Below are 20180 nucleotides of genomic sequence, written 5' to 3'. Positions count from 1 at the left end.
CACATGTTTAAAGTTGTACCTACCTGTGCAGAAGTAATTCTAAACTGGGCATTGTCAGGTTAAGGTGATGTAACCTCATGTGATCATACTGATTATTATAAAACAAAAGGTTTCATACAATATTACACAATTATACAGTACTGTGATTTATTCTGTTTATGATTCTGTAATGGCCCTCATTGTAGATAATACAAGAATCACCGTACTTACTTTTTAGATCTAGATTTCTGGCTCCTGCTGTGCTCTGTGTTGTGATTTTAGTGTCAATCTTTACAGTGTGTAGGTTGTTGGTATCCCTTGATATCATGACATTATGCCACTGGTTGTCATTCAGAGGTTTATTAGAACTTCCCTTGATGAGGTTGGCACCGTTTCCCAAGTCAAACACATAGTGTAAATACCTGGGAAAAGAGAAAAAATTGGAAAAGTTTCCTTTTTCTTTACATAGCAAGGGGACAATAATTAATGTGTCTAATATTTTCTATTTGCTTGTGCTCCTCAGCAGTGCTGGCTAAACCAGAGGACAACAATGAATGCCAGATGGGGAAGCAACTGTGATCCCGAGAAATTGCCACTCTTTTGGATGAGTTGAGGTGCAGTCCCAAGTTTCTGGAAAGCAACGAGTACTCCATGTACCAAGACATGCATACATACGTAGAGAGAGAGAACAAGAGGGAGGCTACAAACTAGCACTTCTTTGTGGTAAGCACCAGAGAAGTTATACCTATTATTTACTTTCATACATTTCAGCCATCTAGCTTCATCTGAAAGAAAGAGTCACAATAAAGCACATGAAGTTCAACAGGAAGAAACATTTATCCATCACATCTATCCAGTCAGAATCAAAAAAATAAAATATTTGCATCCTAAAATATCCCGTGTATTCCTCCTGCACACACATTTTGAATGGACTGGTTTTGCTGTTACGCTAATCCATACATACCCTTTCACTAATTCAACCACAATGAAATCATTTCCATCGCCACTGTTAAAAAGTATCAATCCATCCAGGGAGGTGGTTTTGAACTGGAAAAAAAGGTGCATAGATGTGTACGCTTGTAGCGTGGCCAGTGCAACATAACTTGCTTTTGTTTTAAAGGTTACAGGGTCTGCTATGATGTTCCTGAACCCGAATCTTGCATTTAGCTCACAATAATCGATGTCTCCATTTTTACATAAGTCAATGTATGCCATGCCATTAAATGTGAGACTCTGCAGATGCCCAATAAAATTAGAAGGCACAGAAGACAGGTAGCGCCGTTCTGTTATTATTCCTGTTTCTATGTTGTGGAACTCCAGCCGTGTGTGATCTCCAGCCATTTGACCTTTAAACAGCAACAAGAAAACACGTGTTAGTGTCTGAAAGGGGAGGTCAAAGAGCACATCATGTGATTAAGCATCTGCATCATTTCCACTCTCTTCAGAATGTGCAAGGCCAATTGTTGTCTCCAAAGGGAATTCTCCCAAATTGATCCTAATTACTGGTAAATCCAGAATCCTTTCCAAAGCGTTCAGTGCAGTTGGATAAGGCCAACAGAAAAATTTCTAAACTGAAACAGTTTACCAGAGTACATTAAACTGCCAACAAAATCCCTCACTTTAGTTACACCTAACCAGATGTGGGGTTTCACTATAAGCAAGTGCAATTACTTAACATGAGGAACACAAAGGCCAATCTCAGAGCTAAACCAACAATACCAGAGTCTCATGAAAGAGAAACAGAACAGCTTGAGGGATTTTATTCCATGTGTTTTGCTTCAATGTGCATGACTAGACTAGCAGTAGGAAGGATTCCTGTTTCAGCTGTCTTGGGTACATTAATGCCAGCCCTGCTGCAAAAAGCCCTGTGTGGCAAGGGTGGAGAGCGGCTTGAAAGAAACTGGCTTTGCACCATGGGGATAAACCATGGGAGAAGGGGCAGAGCCCAAGGGATGGCCAGAGCAGAAAGCCTGCAGGAAGAGCACATACCAGTGTTCTGTAATCCTGGAACCAACAAGGTACTTGCTTACATTGGAAAGGTGGCCAAAACAAACCCCACAGCTGCCTTTGAGTTCCCTCTGCAATGCCTGGACCACTGCAGAGCAAGAAGCCTGAAATCTGCTGACTGCAAAGCTAATCTGGAGGAAAGGATCAGCACTGCCAGAGTACACTGCATACAGGTCAGGTAAGTTTTTAAGCTAGTTATTAAATACCTTACCCAGCACATCAAAACTGTGTTCACTGAAGAGTTCCTTTTTCTGACAGAACACCAATTTTTTTTCCATGCTTATTTTAAAGAAGTAGGGCACTATTTTCACAGGGCTGATTCATGGTCACATTGTGCGGAAAAACACCTTCTTATTACTAATGAATTTCACCACTTAATGTACCTTTTGCAAACCATTTTGCAAGTTCCCCATTTCCTTAGCTGTTTCATGTCTCTTGTGGAATACAGAGAAAGTGAAGAGCAGAACTAGTCAGGCTGGAATAAATACTGGCATGAAACTGCTCTAATACAAATTCTCACAGTGGCAAAGCTGTTGACAAGCCAAGTTCCCTCTGTCCATCCCCAAATATTCTATTCCAAGAGAGAGTATGAGCACTGCCCCAGGCTGGACATGTCAGAAGTGGTGCACAAAGCCTGGAGGAGGCTGACGCAGCTGTACCTCTATAGGTGTCATAAGCAAGTGTCTGTGGACATGTGTGTGACAGGGAAAAGACAAGGGAAAGAGAAATGTCAATATCTGAGATTTTGCCCAGGGAGATGAATTCACGAGCAGGTTAAGCCGCAGCACTGAGATACAAGTACAGGCATCAGTGAAGTTACAGGGAAAATAGCTCTGTAAGTTTTAATGCCATTCAGGCACAAAAATTGCTCTAATAATTTATGATAAATATTTACAAGTAGCTTACTTAGCTTTGGGATGAGTTCTGTAGGAGAACTTGTCATTGAACACCACCTGCACTCACAGGGCTGAGCACCTTAAACCCCAGGGGCAGCCTTGATGTTCTTGTTTCTAAACATCAGTTCTGAATGTATTAAGCAAAAGTGGTTCTTCCATGCAGTAATGAGTCAGGGAGCTGTCTTGAAAAATGGCAAATGTGTAATTTTTGCTGGGACAAGAGCTGTATGTTGGATCACAGCCAAAGAGATGAGGATCAGGTTTCAGAGAGGAACATTATATATTCCAGTCTTGTATCCCTTCAGATGGCATTCCAATAATGTCATGGCAAAAATCCACCAAGCTTTGGCCTCTAGCACAATATCCCTACTACATTAAATGTATTTTTTTCTTGAGCATAGTAATAAAAAGTTCCAGAATCGGGGCTCACATCCCAACATTTCAGTTGTACAAACATGCAAACAGGACTTGAGATTTCACATAATTCTCCACAGGCTTTGTAAATGCAGCAACGAAGTAAAAAAGAATGTAGTTTGTACTTACAAGATTGAGTGATTGGGGATTTGTTGGTGGCTTTTTTTTTTTTTTATTTGGTCTGGTTTTGGTTGTTTTTTGGTTTTTTTTTTTTTTTTTTTTTTTAAGTTTGTCAGGTTTCAGGAAAAACATCATGCAAAGGGGCAATTGAATTCCTGTTCATAATCATAGGCTATTCTGTTACCCAAATTTAGTCAATTTCCAATAATTTTTATTTTCTATACAATCTTAGAAAACAAGACTTATTAGGGCTGGAAATATTTCAACTCTTCTGTGATGAGTAACTTCTTCAAAACCACTTGCATGGCTTCTAAAGAAAGCTAGTTATGACTGAATTATATTATGTATCCATGCACACATCATGCATTTGTCAAAGAGGACCAAGCACAACTCACAAATGAACCAGTGGTATTTTAAAATCTGTAAAAATTAGAAAGTCAGGCTGAATTATTTAATAGATTTTCCTGCAGCTTAAGTTTTCTGGATCTGATGGGAATTCTTTCCTACATGGCACAGGAAATGGAATCAAAAAAGGAAAACAACATGTGGAAGGAGAAAGCTGGGATTTTTAGCAGGAAGTCAGCTTACTTCCTTATTCTCCTCATAAAACGATAATAACTTTTCACATGAAAAATTAATGGGTTGTATTTTAACCAAATTTCTGATTGTTGGAACATCTGAAGAAAAGTTCGAAGCAGTTTAGAACAAGCATATTTTGATCCCATAAGGCAATGTTTTCGCTATGCTTTCAAGAAATTCAAAGCTGCTACACATTAAATTCTATTAGACACATTTGAAATTTAAACTTGTAAAGGCTTTTAAAACACTTGGTGTTGAAAAAAACCCCAAATAACCCCACCCCCTAAAAATAAAATGAAACAAAATTTCTCACCACTTACACAGCAACAAAGATTTACTTTGGAGGAAAAGTGACATTCATGGAACTAACAGATTGCCCATATTTAAAGTTCCCTCTGTTTCTTCTCATACAGCATTTTCCTCCTCACTGGTGGAGGAGGCCAAAGATTAGCTGCACAGATTCCTACAAGGAGTTTAGGAATTATAGGATGTCTTTTTTCCTCCAAAATATTGGGATGAGTTCCTCCTTTTGGATTAATGACATTAAACATTTGTGCACTATGCAAATGCAGACAAGTTCCAGCTTGAAGAACTGAGAGGGAATTCAAGTCAACTGGCCATTTTTGGATGTACATACTGGGTTGTGGAGAGAATACAAATGTTGCACCAGAAAGCTGGACCCAGGTTATGTAAGCTGCAGTATTTGTAAATTAGAAATCTGACATGAGGAGCTCAGGAATTGTGCATTTGGATCTTGCACTGGATTTTGATCTATACTATTTTCTCTATATTACAATCTGCCTTGAGTAGCAGTTGAAGCAGCAAGATTATAATATTTTTTGTTACACTTCCTCCTATATTATCAAAAAGAAAATAAATTATTAAGGCCATCTGTATTCTTGAGAAAATGACCCTAGGCATCATAACATACACAGACTTCAGTGCTGGAAGATATATTGGTAATTTCTGATTCTAGAAAATATGTTCTTGCAACTATATGAATTATTTTCCTACCAGTGACAAGACCCTCAGTGTTCTGTTGAGGTGAAAAGGGATTATTAAAGAAGTTACACTCCTCTTAAAAAAAAAAAAAAGGCAAAACATTTAAGTTGTTACCATTTTAACAAAGCTTAGAACCAATGATAAAAGTTGTCTAATGCTACACAAAACCAAAAGATAATTTTAAATAGCTAACAAAAAATTTAGGCACATTCTGCTGTGCAAGGAATCAGGGCCAGAAGCCAGACAACATGCATGTGAACATTGTCTTGTAGAGGGCAAAATAAATGTGTTCTCTAATCACATTTCTGATAATATAAATACAAAAACACATTTCTATCATCTGCTAGCATGCCTGCCATTTTTTTTTCTCCCACCCCAACTGCTATTTAAGTATTTGAGAAAAACATGCTGCCTAATATATAATTATTGAGGACAGCTGATGCAAGATTCAAATCACAGTAGAATATCCTTCAAATGTTTATTAAATTCTTTCTTCCAGCAGTGGCTTAGAGTTTAGCCCTAACAATGTGTTGCCAAAAGCATTTTGCTTGCCTTCTCATTAGTGATGTACTAAATCACTTCTCTCCAATTACTGTATAAAAACATTCATTTAAGTCAGCACGAAGGTTTTCATTAATTTCAATAGCAGCCTTAGAGCAACATAAATAGCAAGTGTAATAATACACTTCTTGTAGCAGCATTCTAAGATGCATAACATGAATTTTGAATCTTACCCAGTAAAAAGGAAAAAAAAACCCATGTTTCTCTCAAAGTAATTTAACTTCTGGTTTTTTTTTTTTTTTTTTTTTTATTGTTTTTGTTTTGCTTTGTGTTTCCCTCCCCCCCCAGCAAGACGGAATCATGGAATGCCAGTGCCACAGTACCTGTCACAGCCTGCTGGTCATCCACCATTAACTTTAAACCTTTTCCTCGCCGCACCACGCGCACTGTGTGCCACTCATTATCATTGAGGTTATAGCCAGCAAAAAGGGTTTCTGGGCCTTTGCCTGTAGGACATGCCAAACAGTCATTATGCAATCTTTAAAGCAGTTTACATGTGAACCTCACAGAGAAAGAGAGAAAACAGAGAGACTGGCTGGGCAAATGTTAAAACTCACCAAAAGTCACATCAAGCAAGAAAATTACCAAGTATAAGAAAAATATAGAGCTACTAAGTACTCTATACTACAGAACTATAAAATTAAAACACTTCTAATGTCTATTTAGCTATGTAAACACATTGTGTATGCACCAGGTTTTCATAAATAGGCACAGTCAACATGGATTTAATTATTCACTTTTCAATCTCATACGGGCCTTTAAGAAATAGGATTAGTGAGCCAAAAGAACTTCAAATATGCATTTACAAGACTGGATTTTAAAAATGCTCCTTTATTAAAAATAATTTGGTGGAAAACAAAAAGTGGTATGCGTGTGTGCATGTATTATATTTTTTTCATCTATATCAACATGTTTGTTTAGCTTTTTTTATTAGAACTTATCAGAACATCACCTATTACCTGATCTAGATGACTTGCTATTATTCAGATCCAGTACCTTCTGCTGTTAGCAGATCTTCGAACCATGCTTTCCTTTTTCATTTCATAGATATGGGTTGTTTTTTTTTTTTTTTTTAAATCTGCTATTTCTCAGCAGTACAGCAAACACTTTTTATGCAAATTCTGTATATAGCACAATGTACTTGTGACAACCAGAGTATTCACAAACCTAGGAAAAAGGATACCTTTAATGCCCAGGAAATGATTTCTCATAAGAAAAGGATTATGGATGTTGTGCCTTGCACTGTTGACCAAGAGATAAAGAAAAAGCCTGAGTTTTTACTGTCATTGATATGAATAGATGATAGACCAAGTGCTGCATTAATAGATCAAAACTCATGTGGTGACTGTCCAAAAGGCAAAGCTAATCTGCTATAAACAAATTGCATTCTTGTAAAACAGAGACCTCCCTGGCCTGTTTTTCAGTTTCTGTGGCAGAATAAATGCTGCTGATAAATAAAATCAATTAAATTCTGGACTCCTCTGTGCAAAAGAGAAACAGAGCTCCTGCAGCTGGTCCAGAGGAGGGCTACAAAGATGATCAAGGGACTGGAGCATCTCTCTGATGAGGAAAGGATGAAGGACTGGGGCTGTTCAGCCTTGAGAAGAGATGACTGAGAGGGAACCTCATCAGTGTCCATGAGTATCTACAGGGAGGGGCCAGAGGATGGACCAGGCTCTGCTCAGTGGTGCTGGGCAGTGGGACAAGGGGAAACAGGCAGGAGCTGAGGCTCAGGCAGTTCCATCTGAATGTCAGAAAGAAGTTCCTTACTGTGCAGGTGACACAGCACTGGAGCAGGTCATCCAGGTAGGCTGTGGATATTCCCCATCCATGGGGATATTCAAGAATATCTGGACACACTCCTGTGCTCTGGGATGAAACTGCCTGAGCTGGGAGGTTGGATCGGATGCCCCACTGTGGTTCTTTCCAGCATGTGATTCTGTATGAGAGACACCTTATAAAATAACTTTTGACCAGAAACATTGGGGTTACCCTGAGTCAGACCATTACCTCCATTGTGCCCTTCCAGGTGACTCTATCCCATGTGTCAGTCTTGCTCTGAAAGGGACATGCAACTAGCTCTGAAACTCTCCCACCTTTCTCTTGGGATTCTATTCCATCCAGCACAGGCTAACTGTGAAGGGTGAGTTCTGTTAATAAAATCAAAGCCTAAAATCAAAGCCTTTCTGACTTCAGAACTACGCAGAAAGAAAAGGACACTAAGATCTTGATGTAGCTGTTCAGCATATCGGACAGTTTTCATCTCGGATATTTTCCATCTTCTGTCAGCAATTTCTAAATTGCTGCTGGTTTATTGCCCTGCTTTTATATGCAACCTTTGCTATTTTGGGCATGCCAAGGGATCTCCAGGAACAAAAATGCAAAGCAAAGGCAGTGAGAGTCTCATAACACTGTTTTTCTGTGTCTGTGTTGACACCAAGCTAGCAAAGGTGTTCAAACCCAGCAGAAGCAGATGATTGGGGTCAACTACATGAATCATTCTGTTCCTTAAATGTTTACTTTCTTTGACAAGAGAAAGACCAGTTTTGCATAAAGCTTAAGTGAATAATATTATCTTTAAATGTGCTGATATAGATACAGTGACTAAAACCTTAAGCAATTTATTTTAAGCAGGTAAGTTGCTTAAATTGCTTCAGTGGAAGCAATTCTACCTAGATTTGGAGAACACAGATGGATTTTTTTTTTTTAAAAAAAAAAGCTGGAATAACATGAGAAAAATCTTAGTGAGAGTCATTAAGTCTGCCTAGGCACACACCATTTAATAATATCGTAAACATATTCCTACTTATTTGTTAGTCCAAACCCTTTTTTTTTTAAATTTTTAAAGTAGTTGAACCACTTAGTCTCCATTATCTTGCTTCATATCTCTAAAAGACCTAAAAGCATATGCAATTTTAATTTACCCTCACATTAACAACCCTCTGTAGTGCCTCTTACGTGCAAAGGTGTCTCAGTGTACGCTATTATCAAATCCAGTTTGGGCTGCTCACATTTACAGGCAAATCTATCTATTCTATTTTAATGGCTGGGGACTTGTAAACTCTTCCTGTTGTAAAATTAAATGTGTGCTTTCCACTAGCCTATTTCCCTTGCAAGAGTACTCAGAGCAAAAAATCAGGTCAGAACTCGGTGAAAGCTGCCTGTTCCCACTGCACACAATCCAAGAGAGGATAAAGGGGACCCCTGGTGAAAGGGCTGTGAAAAGGACAAACCTTGGTATGACACACCATGGGAGCAGTGCACTGAAAAGGGTCCCGGCCTTGGACAAACTACCCACCTGCATGGAAAAGAGACCTTTCCTTCATGGGGCTGATCTCTAACAGAGAAAAAGGGCTTTTGGTTTGTCACAGAGGGTACAAGAAACGACAAAATAGCCAGGCCCGGTGGCCAGGGATTGTGCATCTACCTGTCCCATCATGCTGCCTCTCTGCAAAGTAGGGCAGTTTTCCATGGCAGCTGAAGAGGGAGAAAAGAAAGGATGGATGCTCAACATTCCTGTGATAATGCAGTGCTTGGGCTGCTTCCTGACCAAGGACAGGCTTTTCCATGTGTCTTTTCACACAGAAAAGAAGCAAATATGATTATGAGCAGAGTATTCAGGAGAAAATTGTCTGAATGCTTAAACATAAAACCATGTAGGAATCCAGTGATGCCACAAGAATACCAGAACTGCAGAAGAAGAATATCTTGTTAAATTGCGTTGGTCAATCTGAAGCTTAGTTCATATTAGTACTTTCCTCACTGACTTTCAAATGTATTGAACTAAAATTAATTTAAATACCATATTGAGATCATACAGAGTCTTCTTCTGCCCTGTTTATAGTTCTTATGGTGAATCTACTATAAATTTATATCTAATAAATCATTGGCTCTCCAGTCTTGTTCTGACTTTACACTGATCAGACTCCACTTAAATCACACCGGCAGAAAGTGCTCTTAAATGAGTGTATTTATATAAGAATTGGTATACTTCCACTTTTTTTTTTTTTTTTTTTTTTTTGTCAAGGGGCATTCTGGGATTTTAAAAAAAAACGAATTGTTCTGTGTCTCCCACAAGAAGAAAAGCAAGAGCCCCAATAAAAAGAGTGTGTGTGCATAAATGTAAAATCTTGTTTTACATGGACTGCTACTATTTTTCCAAACTTATGTCCCTCCACTCCTATTTCTCATTCTGTCCTTCCCCTGGAACTCATCTGTCCCTTTCTAGACAGGCCATGGTTATTTTGCTTCACACACCCAGTCAGCACTGGCTCACTTTCTGAGCTCCTAATTCTCTCAGATACCAAAACCTAAATCATAAACCTTTTCTTTCTGAGACAAGATGCAAACTGGAAAATAAAAATCCATTAACTATCTCCTCTTGCTTAAGTATGACATTTTTAGCAACTTCTATGTTCAGCTCTTTCCCTATTTTTAAATACTTAAATAACTGCCAGATTTTATGCATCCTTAGAGAAAATGGAGAGTACCAAATAAAAGAATCACTGTCACTTTTATGGCTACCATGGTTTATTCAGAGTCCACCACGCCAGTAAAATTTCCACATCCACTTAAAAGTAGATAATTGCTTGTACAAACACCTTTTTTCAAAGCAAAATGCAGACTGTGCAGTCAGTCAATACAGGTACAAATCTTAGTGGTGCAATTCATCATGAGCTAAGAGACATAAAACCCTAAATATTCCCAGGTATATATTTACTTTGGCATCCAAAGCAGAGCTTACTTTGTTGTCAGCATCTCAGCAGGAACTTAACAGCCCTTCCAAAGTTAAAGGAAAAAAGTATGAATTTCCCAAAGGAAAAAAAAAAATCTCATTTACAGCACACTGAAGAGTCTAAATTTTCTCAGGAGATTCCTATTCTCTTTACTACCTTGTGAGGAGCTTATTCAGCCTAACTCAAGTGCTGAAGATTTGCTGAATTCCAACAAGTCAATCAATTAACTTGAATACGCACAACTTTTCCTCTTAGAGATATCTATCCTGTGGTACTTTACTTTTTAACCAACTACTTGAACTGAATTAATGATTTTGAAAGAAGATACTAGCTCTTGCATTGTACCAAAACATGTTTAAAAATGAGTTGTCTGAATTTGTTTCTCATAACGCAATCCACCACTACTACTAAGGCATAGGGCGAAATGCTTGGAGCATTCAATTCTGCCATCAAAATAGATATGAAATATAGAAAGAGGCACTATAAACAGAGATTAGCAAGGGAGACTGGGTGGTTCAGTGAATGCTGTACTAACCAGTGGAATCCAGGCAAATCACTACTATTTATTTATTAGTCAGCAAAAGAAAGATCAGTGGTTTCAGCCTGGTTTGTGAATAGAAAACTGTGTACACTACAGCTGTCAGTAACAAGACAAAAAGACATTTGGACAAGAAGACCAAAACCCTGGGACCAATTCAGTTAATAAAGATACTTGAGGTCAGGGTTGCCAAGATTTCAGCTAAAATAATAACTATTTTAGGATTCAGCTTGCTATGTATAGACAGCTGTGTGGCTCTCAGAGTGTCATTGTGAATACCTGGTGCACAACAAGAGGGCTCTGGGCCGTCTCAGTTATCCTGCTTCCAGAGTAAATTTAGCATGCCTCCAATCCAGGCTTGTGTCCCAGCCCTCAGCCAGACTCACAGTCACTGAGCAAACCTCACGAGGCTTCTGCATTACCAAGCTGCAGCACAAAAGGTTCAGGAGAGATTCCTCCAGAGCAAGAACAGAAACACAAGACACGCAGGGTAAGGCATCTTAACCTTCACTGTCCTTCCTATGGCTGGCTGCAGAAACTTTGCTGGTCTTCCAAAACACTCATTAGCACAGCTGAGCTTAAAAAGTCAATTAATACACTGAATCAACTGTGTTTTTAATGACTGTGGTGGTGTCATCCCAAAATTCCCTCGGCTAAATGTGTTTCTTGCCAACAGAAAAGCTACATTGCCTTTTAAACATCAGAAATGTGTATCAGGTTATCATTTACAGCTAATTGATAGGTAAACTTGAAAAAAAATCTAATTGCAAGTCAAAGAAATTTTGTCCACTGTGTTTTCTCCCCAGCAGACTCATATGGAAAATTCCACAAGAATAGCACATTCACTGAATTGTATCAAGAAAAACATATCAATCTTGCATAGCTTGATCCAAATGCTTCAGCCCACAATAGTTTTATTATAGACAAAATTGCTTTTGGCAATTTGGGTAATGTATTGGCAGTTAGGGATATTTTTATCCCTTTTTTTTTAAACAAAATTTGACATTTCAGAAATTAAAACGAAAGAGATTGGAGCTGCTAATATCATCCATCAGCCTTCACTGTAGCTGTACAACAGATTTGCTCATATTCCTTAGAATAACAGGAATATAACATTAAATATTTCCATCTAGGCATATCTATATTTCTCATATAGAAATGTAAAAAGCTGAACAAAATACTTTTGAAAATCCTACTGGCTTCCCTTACATGGTCAAACTACAAACAGACTGCATTTAATGTTGATCTAGCTCACTAGCAAGGAGAAACAGCTTACACAGTGAATTCACTGGGGAAGAAAAATCCATGGAAGAATATAAAAATGACCAATCCAGGAATTAAGCGCCATATCCAGCTCTGAGGGCACAGAATTCGTTTGTCTGGTTCTTTTCTCTAAATTTGCTTCCCTGACCACGGTCTGAGTTGCCGAGCATTTTCCTCCTCCCAGTTTTGTCTTTCTTTTGGAAATGTTTTAATTTAGGGTGCAATATCACACATACTCATCCATTTATCTTCTTTTAAGCTGTGAGATATTCACTGTGACACAGCTGATGTCTAAACAGAGCCAGTGGATCCAGGTGGGAAGGCAGAACACAGGCAGAGCTATTGGACTAAATTAAATCTAAGGATTCTGCCAAGAAAGGTGCTGCTGATGAGCCACTGTCTTGTGAAGTCTATTCTCCACAAATAGAACCAGCACTCAATTTCAGCAAGATGGAGAAAGAAAGAAAAACATCAAAAAGCAGTAAACTTTGGATCTGCAAGTCCTGGCCTCTAGAATTCCCTGCTAGACCAAAGGATATGTAGAAGATAGACAGACATACGCTCTCAAAAGTTTGCCTTGGTGGTCAATAATTTGGTCTATACTAATTTGAACTGTATTTCCTGAAAAAAAAAAAAAAAGGGGGGCTGAAGTTGGAATTACGACTCTCTGTGAACTCAGAGCACATGAGAGGATAAAAGTGATCTTGTTTCTGCATTATGACCCATCTTAGAGACCTCTCTCAATGTATAACTTAAAAACTTATGGATTAAAATCAGTTGCATTTTAATTTAGTTTTGTAACTCATCTATCTAAGCAAGTGAAACACAAACAGCTCTAACACATGTAATTATCCTGTTTCTTGGAAATAACGAAAGAAAAGTATCTTTTAAAAGCAGCTAAACCCAGAAGTCAGCTAGATCCCTGTATTTTTAATGAGTGCATTATTCTCCTTCATACTGCTCTCTGAGGATCGTGACGATCGGAAAATGTGCGAAAGGTATTAAACCTTGTATGAATCTACCCCAAGGCCCTGAACTAAAGCAAAGTCAATGAGCATGAAAAAATATGGTTGCTGCTTTGTCAGCTCACTGCTGAATGCTCTGAGACATTTTCAGAAACCACGGTGAACCTGGCAATTGACTTTGCTGTAGGTGAGGTGAGAGTGAACTTTCAATACCTGGCAGTCCTGTGCTAATTTAAAGAAAACTGGAGCGCAAGATTATTTATTCTGTATTTACTGCAGGTAAAGAAATGTGCACTTCCAAAGACTTTGCAGCTTTAAAATGACACTATAAGGTCATATCCTGCCTTAGATCAGGCTAAAATTTTTAAAATGCACTCAAGACTTATCAGTGTGAGTTGGCATTCATCAGATCCACTTCCACCAAATACTTGTGTGGCTTTAGTAAATTTTAATTTGTTTTTACATTAACCTGACATGACTGCTGTAATGAAAAATTCCGCAGATTTTAAGCTGAATATGTTTGAGCATTTTGTTTTAAGTCAAACTTAACACAAACGCTTTCAAGTCAATACCTTTGACTCCATTCTACCTAAGCTACTGCTGTACATTAGGAAAGCAGCAATTTCCCAAGCCTTCTATCCCATTTAATAACTGATTTTTTTTTTAAATATGATTCACCATAAGCTTGCATATTGCATGAAAAGGAAAATCGGAAATTTTAATCCCTTAAAAAGTCTGGAATTCTCCCAGGCAGGATTTTTGAATTACACTGAGCTTTCTAATTATGAAAGCTTGTTTCAATGGAAAATTCTTTTTAGGTCTTATTAAAAAAAAACTTTGTAAAACTGCTGGAGAAAAGAATGACTAATTCATCTAGAGTTATTATTAATTTTTCCCCCCTCTATAAAAAGAATAGGATCGGAAATAATGAGAAATTATGTGGGAACTTCGGAACTCCTATGTAAAATAGTACTAAAACTAACATTGAACCCCAATTTAAAGCAATATTAAAAATTCAATTTTTAAAAAAGTAAATATTCATTATTCAGCTGTTACTTTAATGGCAGTCAGAATCGCTAATATTCATTATTTCTGTATAAATTCAGAGTTTTATCAATACTACTGATTTGTGAGATGTGGCTTAAAGCAGGGGAAAACAGCAATGCTAATACAAATTGATGTTAAGCTTCTCCTTTCTTGAGAAGGGTTGATTTTTACTTCAGCAGACTCATTATTCTGGTCTTGACTACCAAACCAAAAGACCCAAACCTTAAAAAGCCCAGAGACAGAAAGATACATTTCTTGTCATGGATTTCTAGGAGCAGGAAGAACATTCCATTAAGTTTTCAAAATAATGGACTGTGCTGCACCTGACAATTTCCATTTCCTTTGACAGCATCTCTACAAGTTACTGCTCAAATAAGGTGCCTTGAGCTTCCAGGGGAATTTTGCTGCCTCCTCTGAGCCAAAGAGATCTGGAAGATTGGAAGAAGGATTTCACAGTAAGATGGCTATCTGAAAAACTTTTATAATGTAGACTTTAATCCATGTCATTCAGCTGATAAAAAAATAAGACTGAGAGCCAAAGGTGCTCCAGGCAACAGATGCATCAAGCAGATCTCCAAGTACCCTTAGGAGCCTGAAGAACCTGTGCTACTTGTTTCCACTTACACCCCGTGAAGTAAAAATAACCTAAATTACAGCAGTCTTTGTAGGAAAAGTAGGCACACATTTGATTATTTCATTTTTTTTCACTGAGAGAATTGGAATATTTGTTGTATATTGGCTAGATTATAAGTGACAGCAGGAAAAAAAAAGAAGAAACAGCTTTGCCACATTAGCCTTTCTGACACTGATATTGACTGTGCCCATTTATATCAAAACCACGGCTGTCGAAACTCGTTACAGTTTAAAATATAAGTAAGCACAACTTAAGTATGCTTATCCATAATTTACCTTTTTATAAAAAAAATTATCTTTATGTTTAGTTAAATTAACATAACAGAAAAAAACCCATTTAAATATTTCCTTTTACCCTTATATCTTCCACAATGTTCTTAAGAATAAGCAGATTGGAAACTATCTGGCATAGAAAGGAAGAAAATTTGGACTGTGACTTTATTTTAAGAATAGGCTCTTCTTAATTTACAGGTGTCTTCATCCCAAAACCAGTTGATATAAAATAGTTACAACTAAATCTCACACTCATATCCTTTATTTAGTTTTTTTTTGTAATTTAAATGCTGAATTATAAAATTTTGCCTAATTAAGAATAATGATAATAATATTTAAAGGTTTATTATTATTGATTGTTTAACTGTTTTAAAATATTTTTATAATCATCATGTATCAAAAAGCACAATTTCTTGACACTGCTTATTCTTGGATACTTCTAGGCATACATGAGTCAAAGAAGGAGGACTAAAATAGACATTTCAGATTTTTTTCAGAAATCACAAATGGATGAATACAAAGGTTGATCCCTGCTGCATAATCAGCCTCCAATGGCTTTGATGGGTATACTCTTGCATGCCTGAGTAGAAAAGCATAGCTTTAGTACATGGAATTGTTTCTAACATTGAGAGAATTTCTGCAGCGCTTTTGTGCCATTTATCATCTCTTTAGGGCCGTGCTCAGCATCAGCAAGTGACAATTTTTTGTGTAACAAAACAAGTAAGCTTTTTGACAGAAGTGCCTACTTGCACTTTCTTAAGGTGTGCTCTGTATCTTGATTTATGGCAATTTTAGGGAATCAAGAATCCGTGTTGCTGACTTTCAGGGGCAGTGCTGCTCTTATTCACAGCCAATTAGCTCCTCAGCTGGGTTCCTAAGTGCCTTGTATCATGTCAGTGGTGGTGGCAGCTGTCTCCTGCTAGCTGGAGATGTGAGAGAGCTTCTTCCCTCCAGAGCAAACGGTGTGGTCCTTTCCTCCCAGGAGACAGCACACTTGCTTTCAAGCTGCTGAAATGTTACACAGCAAAAACTGCAGAGACAGTTCAAAGTATACCAGCAACCACAACAAAGGTTCAGCAGGCAATTTTCTCCAATATTCAACAATTGTGCTTCAACTTTGATAAAACTGTAACTCCTTCAATGGCAGCGAGCATGGTTGCTATTTTTCACTTCTGATCCAATCTCCACAAGTCATATATAAACAGTTCATGGCATGTAAGTGAAAGATGGAATTGTTGACTTACCTATTTGAGCTTTCTTTTCCAGACAGATTTTACTACTAGTGAGAAATGCCTTAATGTGCAGAGTCAGAGAGGAACTGTTAACTAATGATATTTTATTTCTACATACATGCACTTCACTCCCTGGAGGAAAATCTCACAGAATATAAAATGAATGAGAAATAATACCAAAGAATTAGTATAAGCTACATGAACCCCAGCTCCCTTTTTCCTTTAATTGATTTTTCTCATTCCATGTCTTGGTCTTCATCTTGTGTCTTGTTGCTTCAAGACTGCCTAGACAAGTAACTGCAGAAGAATTCCTTGCAGACTTCCCAAAGGAGACTGCATCTCACAAAGCCAACTTTATCTTGATGTCTCAGCTCAACAGAGCAACATCTCCTTTGAAGTGACTTGTCTGATGGATTGAGGCCTAGAAATCAGCTGGAAGGGAGCATAAGTTAACCTCTTGACATGTCATCCAAAAAAGTAATATGCTTGGATGGAAATTTCAACAGCTACCTGAATATAATTAATTAAAGTTATTGTCAAGAAGAGATAATAAGGAAGCAGTTATGTGGTTCCGGTACTGAGTGCTTAAAATGTTATGATAGATGTTTCATGCATTTTAATAGACATAATAGCAAAATGTGCTAGATACAGACTAAGTGCTTTTAATATAAGTAACTGCTCATCAGTGACATGCACTGGGTAGATGTTTTTAATGTTATCAGCTCTTCAAAAAAAGCACATTGTGAAATGAATTACTGTTCTTATAACATTAATGAAGAATAATGTTGTAGCTGAGGGCTTGCTAGGCTCCTTCATCAAGACTGAACTTATGAAATGCTGCCTTGCTGCAGAGGAGTGAAGCAAGGATAAATGAGGCACCTTTCTGAAAGAGCCAGGGAGCCATTAGTAAAACTAATACATACTTACACAAAGGATTTTTGCAGATACAGTAAAGGAGGGGCCATCAAAATGCCACAGATGACTCAGAAACCAGATTCTGTGAACTTGCATTTATGCAAATTGGTGGACAACTCAATTTCTGTGCTACATATGAAAAGGACAAAAGCTCCATGCCCATGTGCTGTTCTCTACTGTCTATAACCTGATTTCCCTGGTCTTAGTGCTGAAGGAAGGAGTAAGGTAATTCCTTACCAGGGATTTATTCCAGACTTCCAGCAGAACAAATATAGAAATGCATCAAAATAATTTTGATTTATGCAAAATTTTAGTTTGGCACCCTTTTCATTTTTTTTCTTTGATTGAAGAAGAGGGAGCCAAACATTTCCTAAGCAGCTTGGCTCTCCTCATCAGACAAAGCTGAGAAATAGGATCAGATCTGACTCTCACTGAAATTAGTTGCACTTCTTTTGATCATTTAGAAGTAGTATCTATTAATATGAGAGGGACAGACAGAAACTTGGCAATTCCCCTCAACATATGCCAGACCTGCTGCAATGCTCACTGGCTGTGCTGGGAGAACCAGACGCCCCATTCCAAATCCACTCTCTTTGACTCTGTTTCCCCTTTCCCTTACTTCCTACCAAATGCATGTCCATCCTATTAAAAAAATAATCACAAACACTTATTCTATGATGAGTTCCTTACAAGTGTATATTAGGACAGCTGTGAGCATGTGTTGTGCTGATCAGAAAAGCAGTATCCACTGCAGAGAGATGGCAATTTGGCTGGTTTTCCTTGAAAAGTTCTTGAGATAACACAGCACCACTGAATTACTATGGCTTTGTTTTTGGAAAACAGACCTAATCACTTACTTACTAGATTTAAATGCTTTCTGAACTAATCTATTGATGATTTTAATATCTTTGAACACAGATTTTTTTGGACTAAAATAACCAACTAATTTTCCATTCCCTGAAAATAAGTCTTTAGACTGTAGTATTACAATAGAAAGACTGGAGTGTTTCTCCATAGAATTTTAATTTATAAGCACTTCTAAATGTTTTCTGCAAACATATTAATAAATATTCCTCTCAAGAGCATTATATCTTAGTAACAGAGAGTCCTAAGAAACAAAAGCAGAAAAAGGAAATAAAGGTGTTTTTACATGAAGTCTGATGGTATTTTTAATCTGTGTATAAATTTAGAAATATCATCAACTCACCAATGCTGAGTTACTGTTATTTTCTCTTAACACTGAACACAAACAATGACTTTCTTTTTTAAGGAGCTACAGATCAAAATTTCTGGCCAGAAAGTTCTTACTACTAAATAAAAAAAAAAAAAAAAATTCACAATGCCTAGTGAATATGAAAGAGCCATCTTAATTAATGGCTTACCCTAATTTGACTTGATTTGTCAGTTAATCAAGAAGGTTTTTTGAGAAATTGTTGAAATATTGGCTTGTGTCATCTGCTGTCATCTGTCTCTTAACACTCTAGTTTTCATGGAATCTGATTACAAAGCTTAGAATGACTGTATACAACCCAGTTGATGATAGATTTATATTTTTTTTCAGCCCAATGTTTCTCTGAGTCTGTGATTACTTTCACTTGCAATTTCCTGTTGCTCTCAATACAGGGAATAAACTAGTGATGAAATAATTAGGGAAAGAAGTTGCAAATTAAGCTGGGAAATGGCACATAAGACCAGCTAGTTCAGCACTGTGCTTTCAAGAGCAGCACAGAAAAGCAGAGCTGCTCTGCAGTAATTACTACTCTAATACAGTCACAGCTTCCAGCAATGGCCATGGTTGGGACTTCCGGAGCTGCAGAAACAGCCTTATCTCAGAAAGCCCTTGATGTATTTCCATTTCATTTAAAAAAAACAATTTATTAACCTCCTGCTGCTTCTTATGGCTGTATAATAATATATTTATAAAAATGCATTCATATTCTCTCAGGTATTTGTTCTTTTCCTAGCATGCCTAGCTGCCCCGTGTAGGAAAGCTAATCCATACTTGTAATCCTCCCTGTTTTCCCCATTTAAGTTAATCATGAGGAATGGGAACTGAACACACATGGAGTGCTCAGGAAGGGGATAAACCATGACTGCATAGCAGCACAACGCTGCTTTCTCTTCTGGTCTTACCCCCACTCCCCACAGCTACTCCCATCCACTGGGATTTCTGGTCACTTTGAGCACTGAACTGTTTTATGAGAGCTATTTACAATGGCTGCACAATTTCCTCAGCTCAGTGCCACCACATTCCATTTCTGAGCTGGCATAATTAAGATGACTTTTTTCTAGCATGAATTACCTTGTGTGTATTGCTGTTTAATTCCACCTAACACTTAACCAGCCATTCAGCACTTTGGAGCCCCTCAGAAAGTCCTCAAGCATGGCATTTCATTTGATTTTCTTAAATAATCCCCTTGCATTTGCAAATAATATCATCTCAGTGCTCATCTTCAATCACTCATGAATATGAGAGCAGAGATTCCTGTGAGAACAGGAGGGAGCAGAGCTTCACTGTGCAATGACTGCCATGGCAGCCCAGTTCACTAATATGAGTGACATTACATTAGCTTTTATATATTCTTCTCCAGAAGAAAATATTATTCAATTCCTTTTCTATTACTGATTAGAACAGGATTCCTTATTATCCCTGCAAGATTTGTCTGTAACACCCACTTTCTGTCATGGGAAAAAAAAATTGTGAGGATAATTTAAATCACCAGTCCTGAAATGTGATTAAGTCATCTTGCTTCTCAAAAGCTAAAGGAAGAAAACATAAAAGTAAAATAAGAGAAATTTAGAACCTGCTATACATGAAAAACTTACTTTCAAGTGCTTCTTCCCATTAAAATATTTAAAAGGCCTAGTCTACTTCTTCTGTAAAGTCCTTTTATGAAAGATTTGCCAGGACCAGTATGAGCTAGACACACATAGCTCCCTTGCATATAAATCAGGATTTATTAATTCAAGACAGCCTATTCTTACAGATCCAGCACATCCTGGAGGCTGCTTTGTCCCTG

At 37.6% G+C, this 20180-nt stretch overlaps 1 protein-coding gene across 29 annotated transcripts in view; it reads right to left on the bottom strand.

The window, feature by feature from the left end:
* The window catches only part of NRXN1 (neurexin 1), a 680932-nt gene that overhangs the window by 360694 nt on the left and 300058 nt on the right, over window positions 1–20180 (bottom strand). For all 29 annotated transcript variants that reach the window (XM_054290267.1, XM_054290270.1, XM_054290287.1 and 26 more), the window contains 3 exons: window positions 5882–6004; window positions 944–1325; window positions 211–401 (listed from right to left, as the gene is read on the bottom strand). In XM_054290267.1, coding sequence (XP_054146242.1) covers window positions 211–401; window positions 944–1325; window positions 5882–6004 — 696 coding nt within the window. The remainder of the gene's footprint in view (window positions 1–210; window positions 402–943; window positions 1326–5881; window positions 6005–20180) is intronic.

The sequence above is a fragment of the Melozone crissalis genome, unplaced genomic scaffold (genome assembly GCF_028551555.1).
Source record: "Melozone crissalis strain CALT ecotype California unplaced genomic scaffold, PUWL_Pcris_2 ptg000081l_1, whole genome shotgun sequence".
Lineage (NCBI taxonomy): Eukaryota > Metazoa > Chordata > Aves > Passeriformes > Passerellidae > Melozone > Melozone crissalis.
The sequence above is the reverse complement of the archived record's forward strand: the minus strand, read 5'-3'. Positions and strand labels throughout refer to the sequence as shown.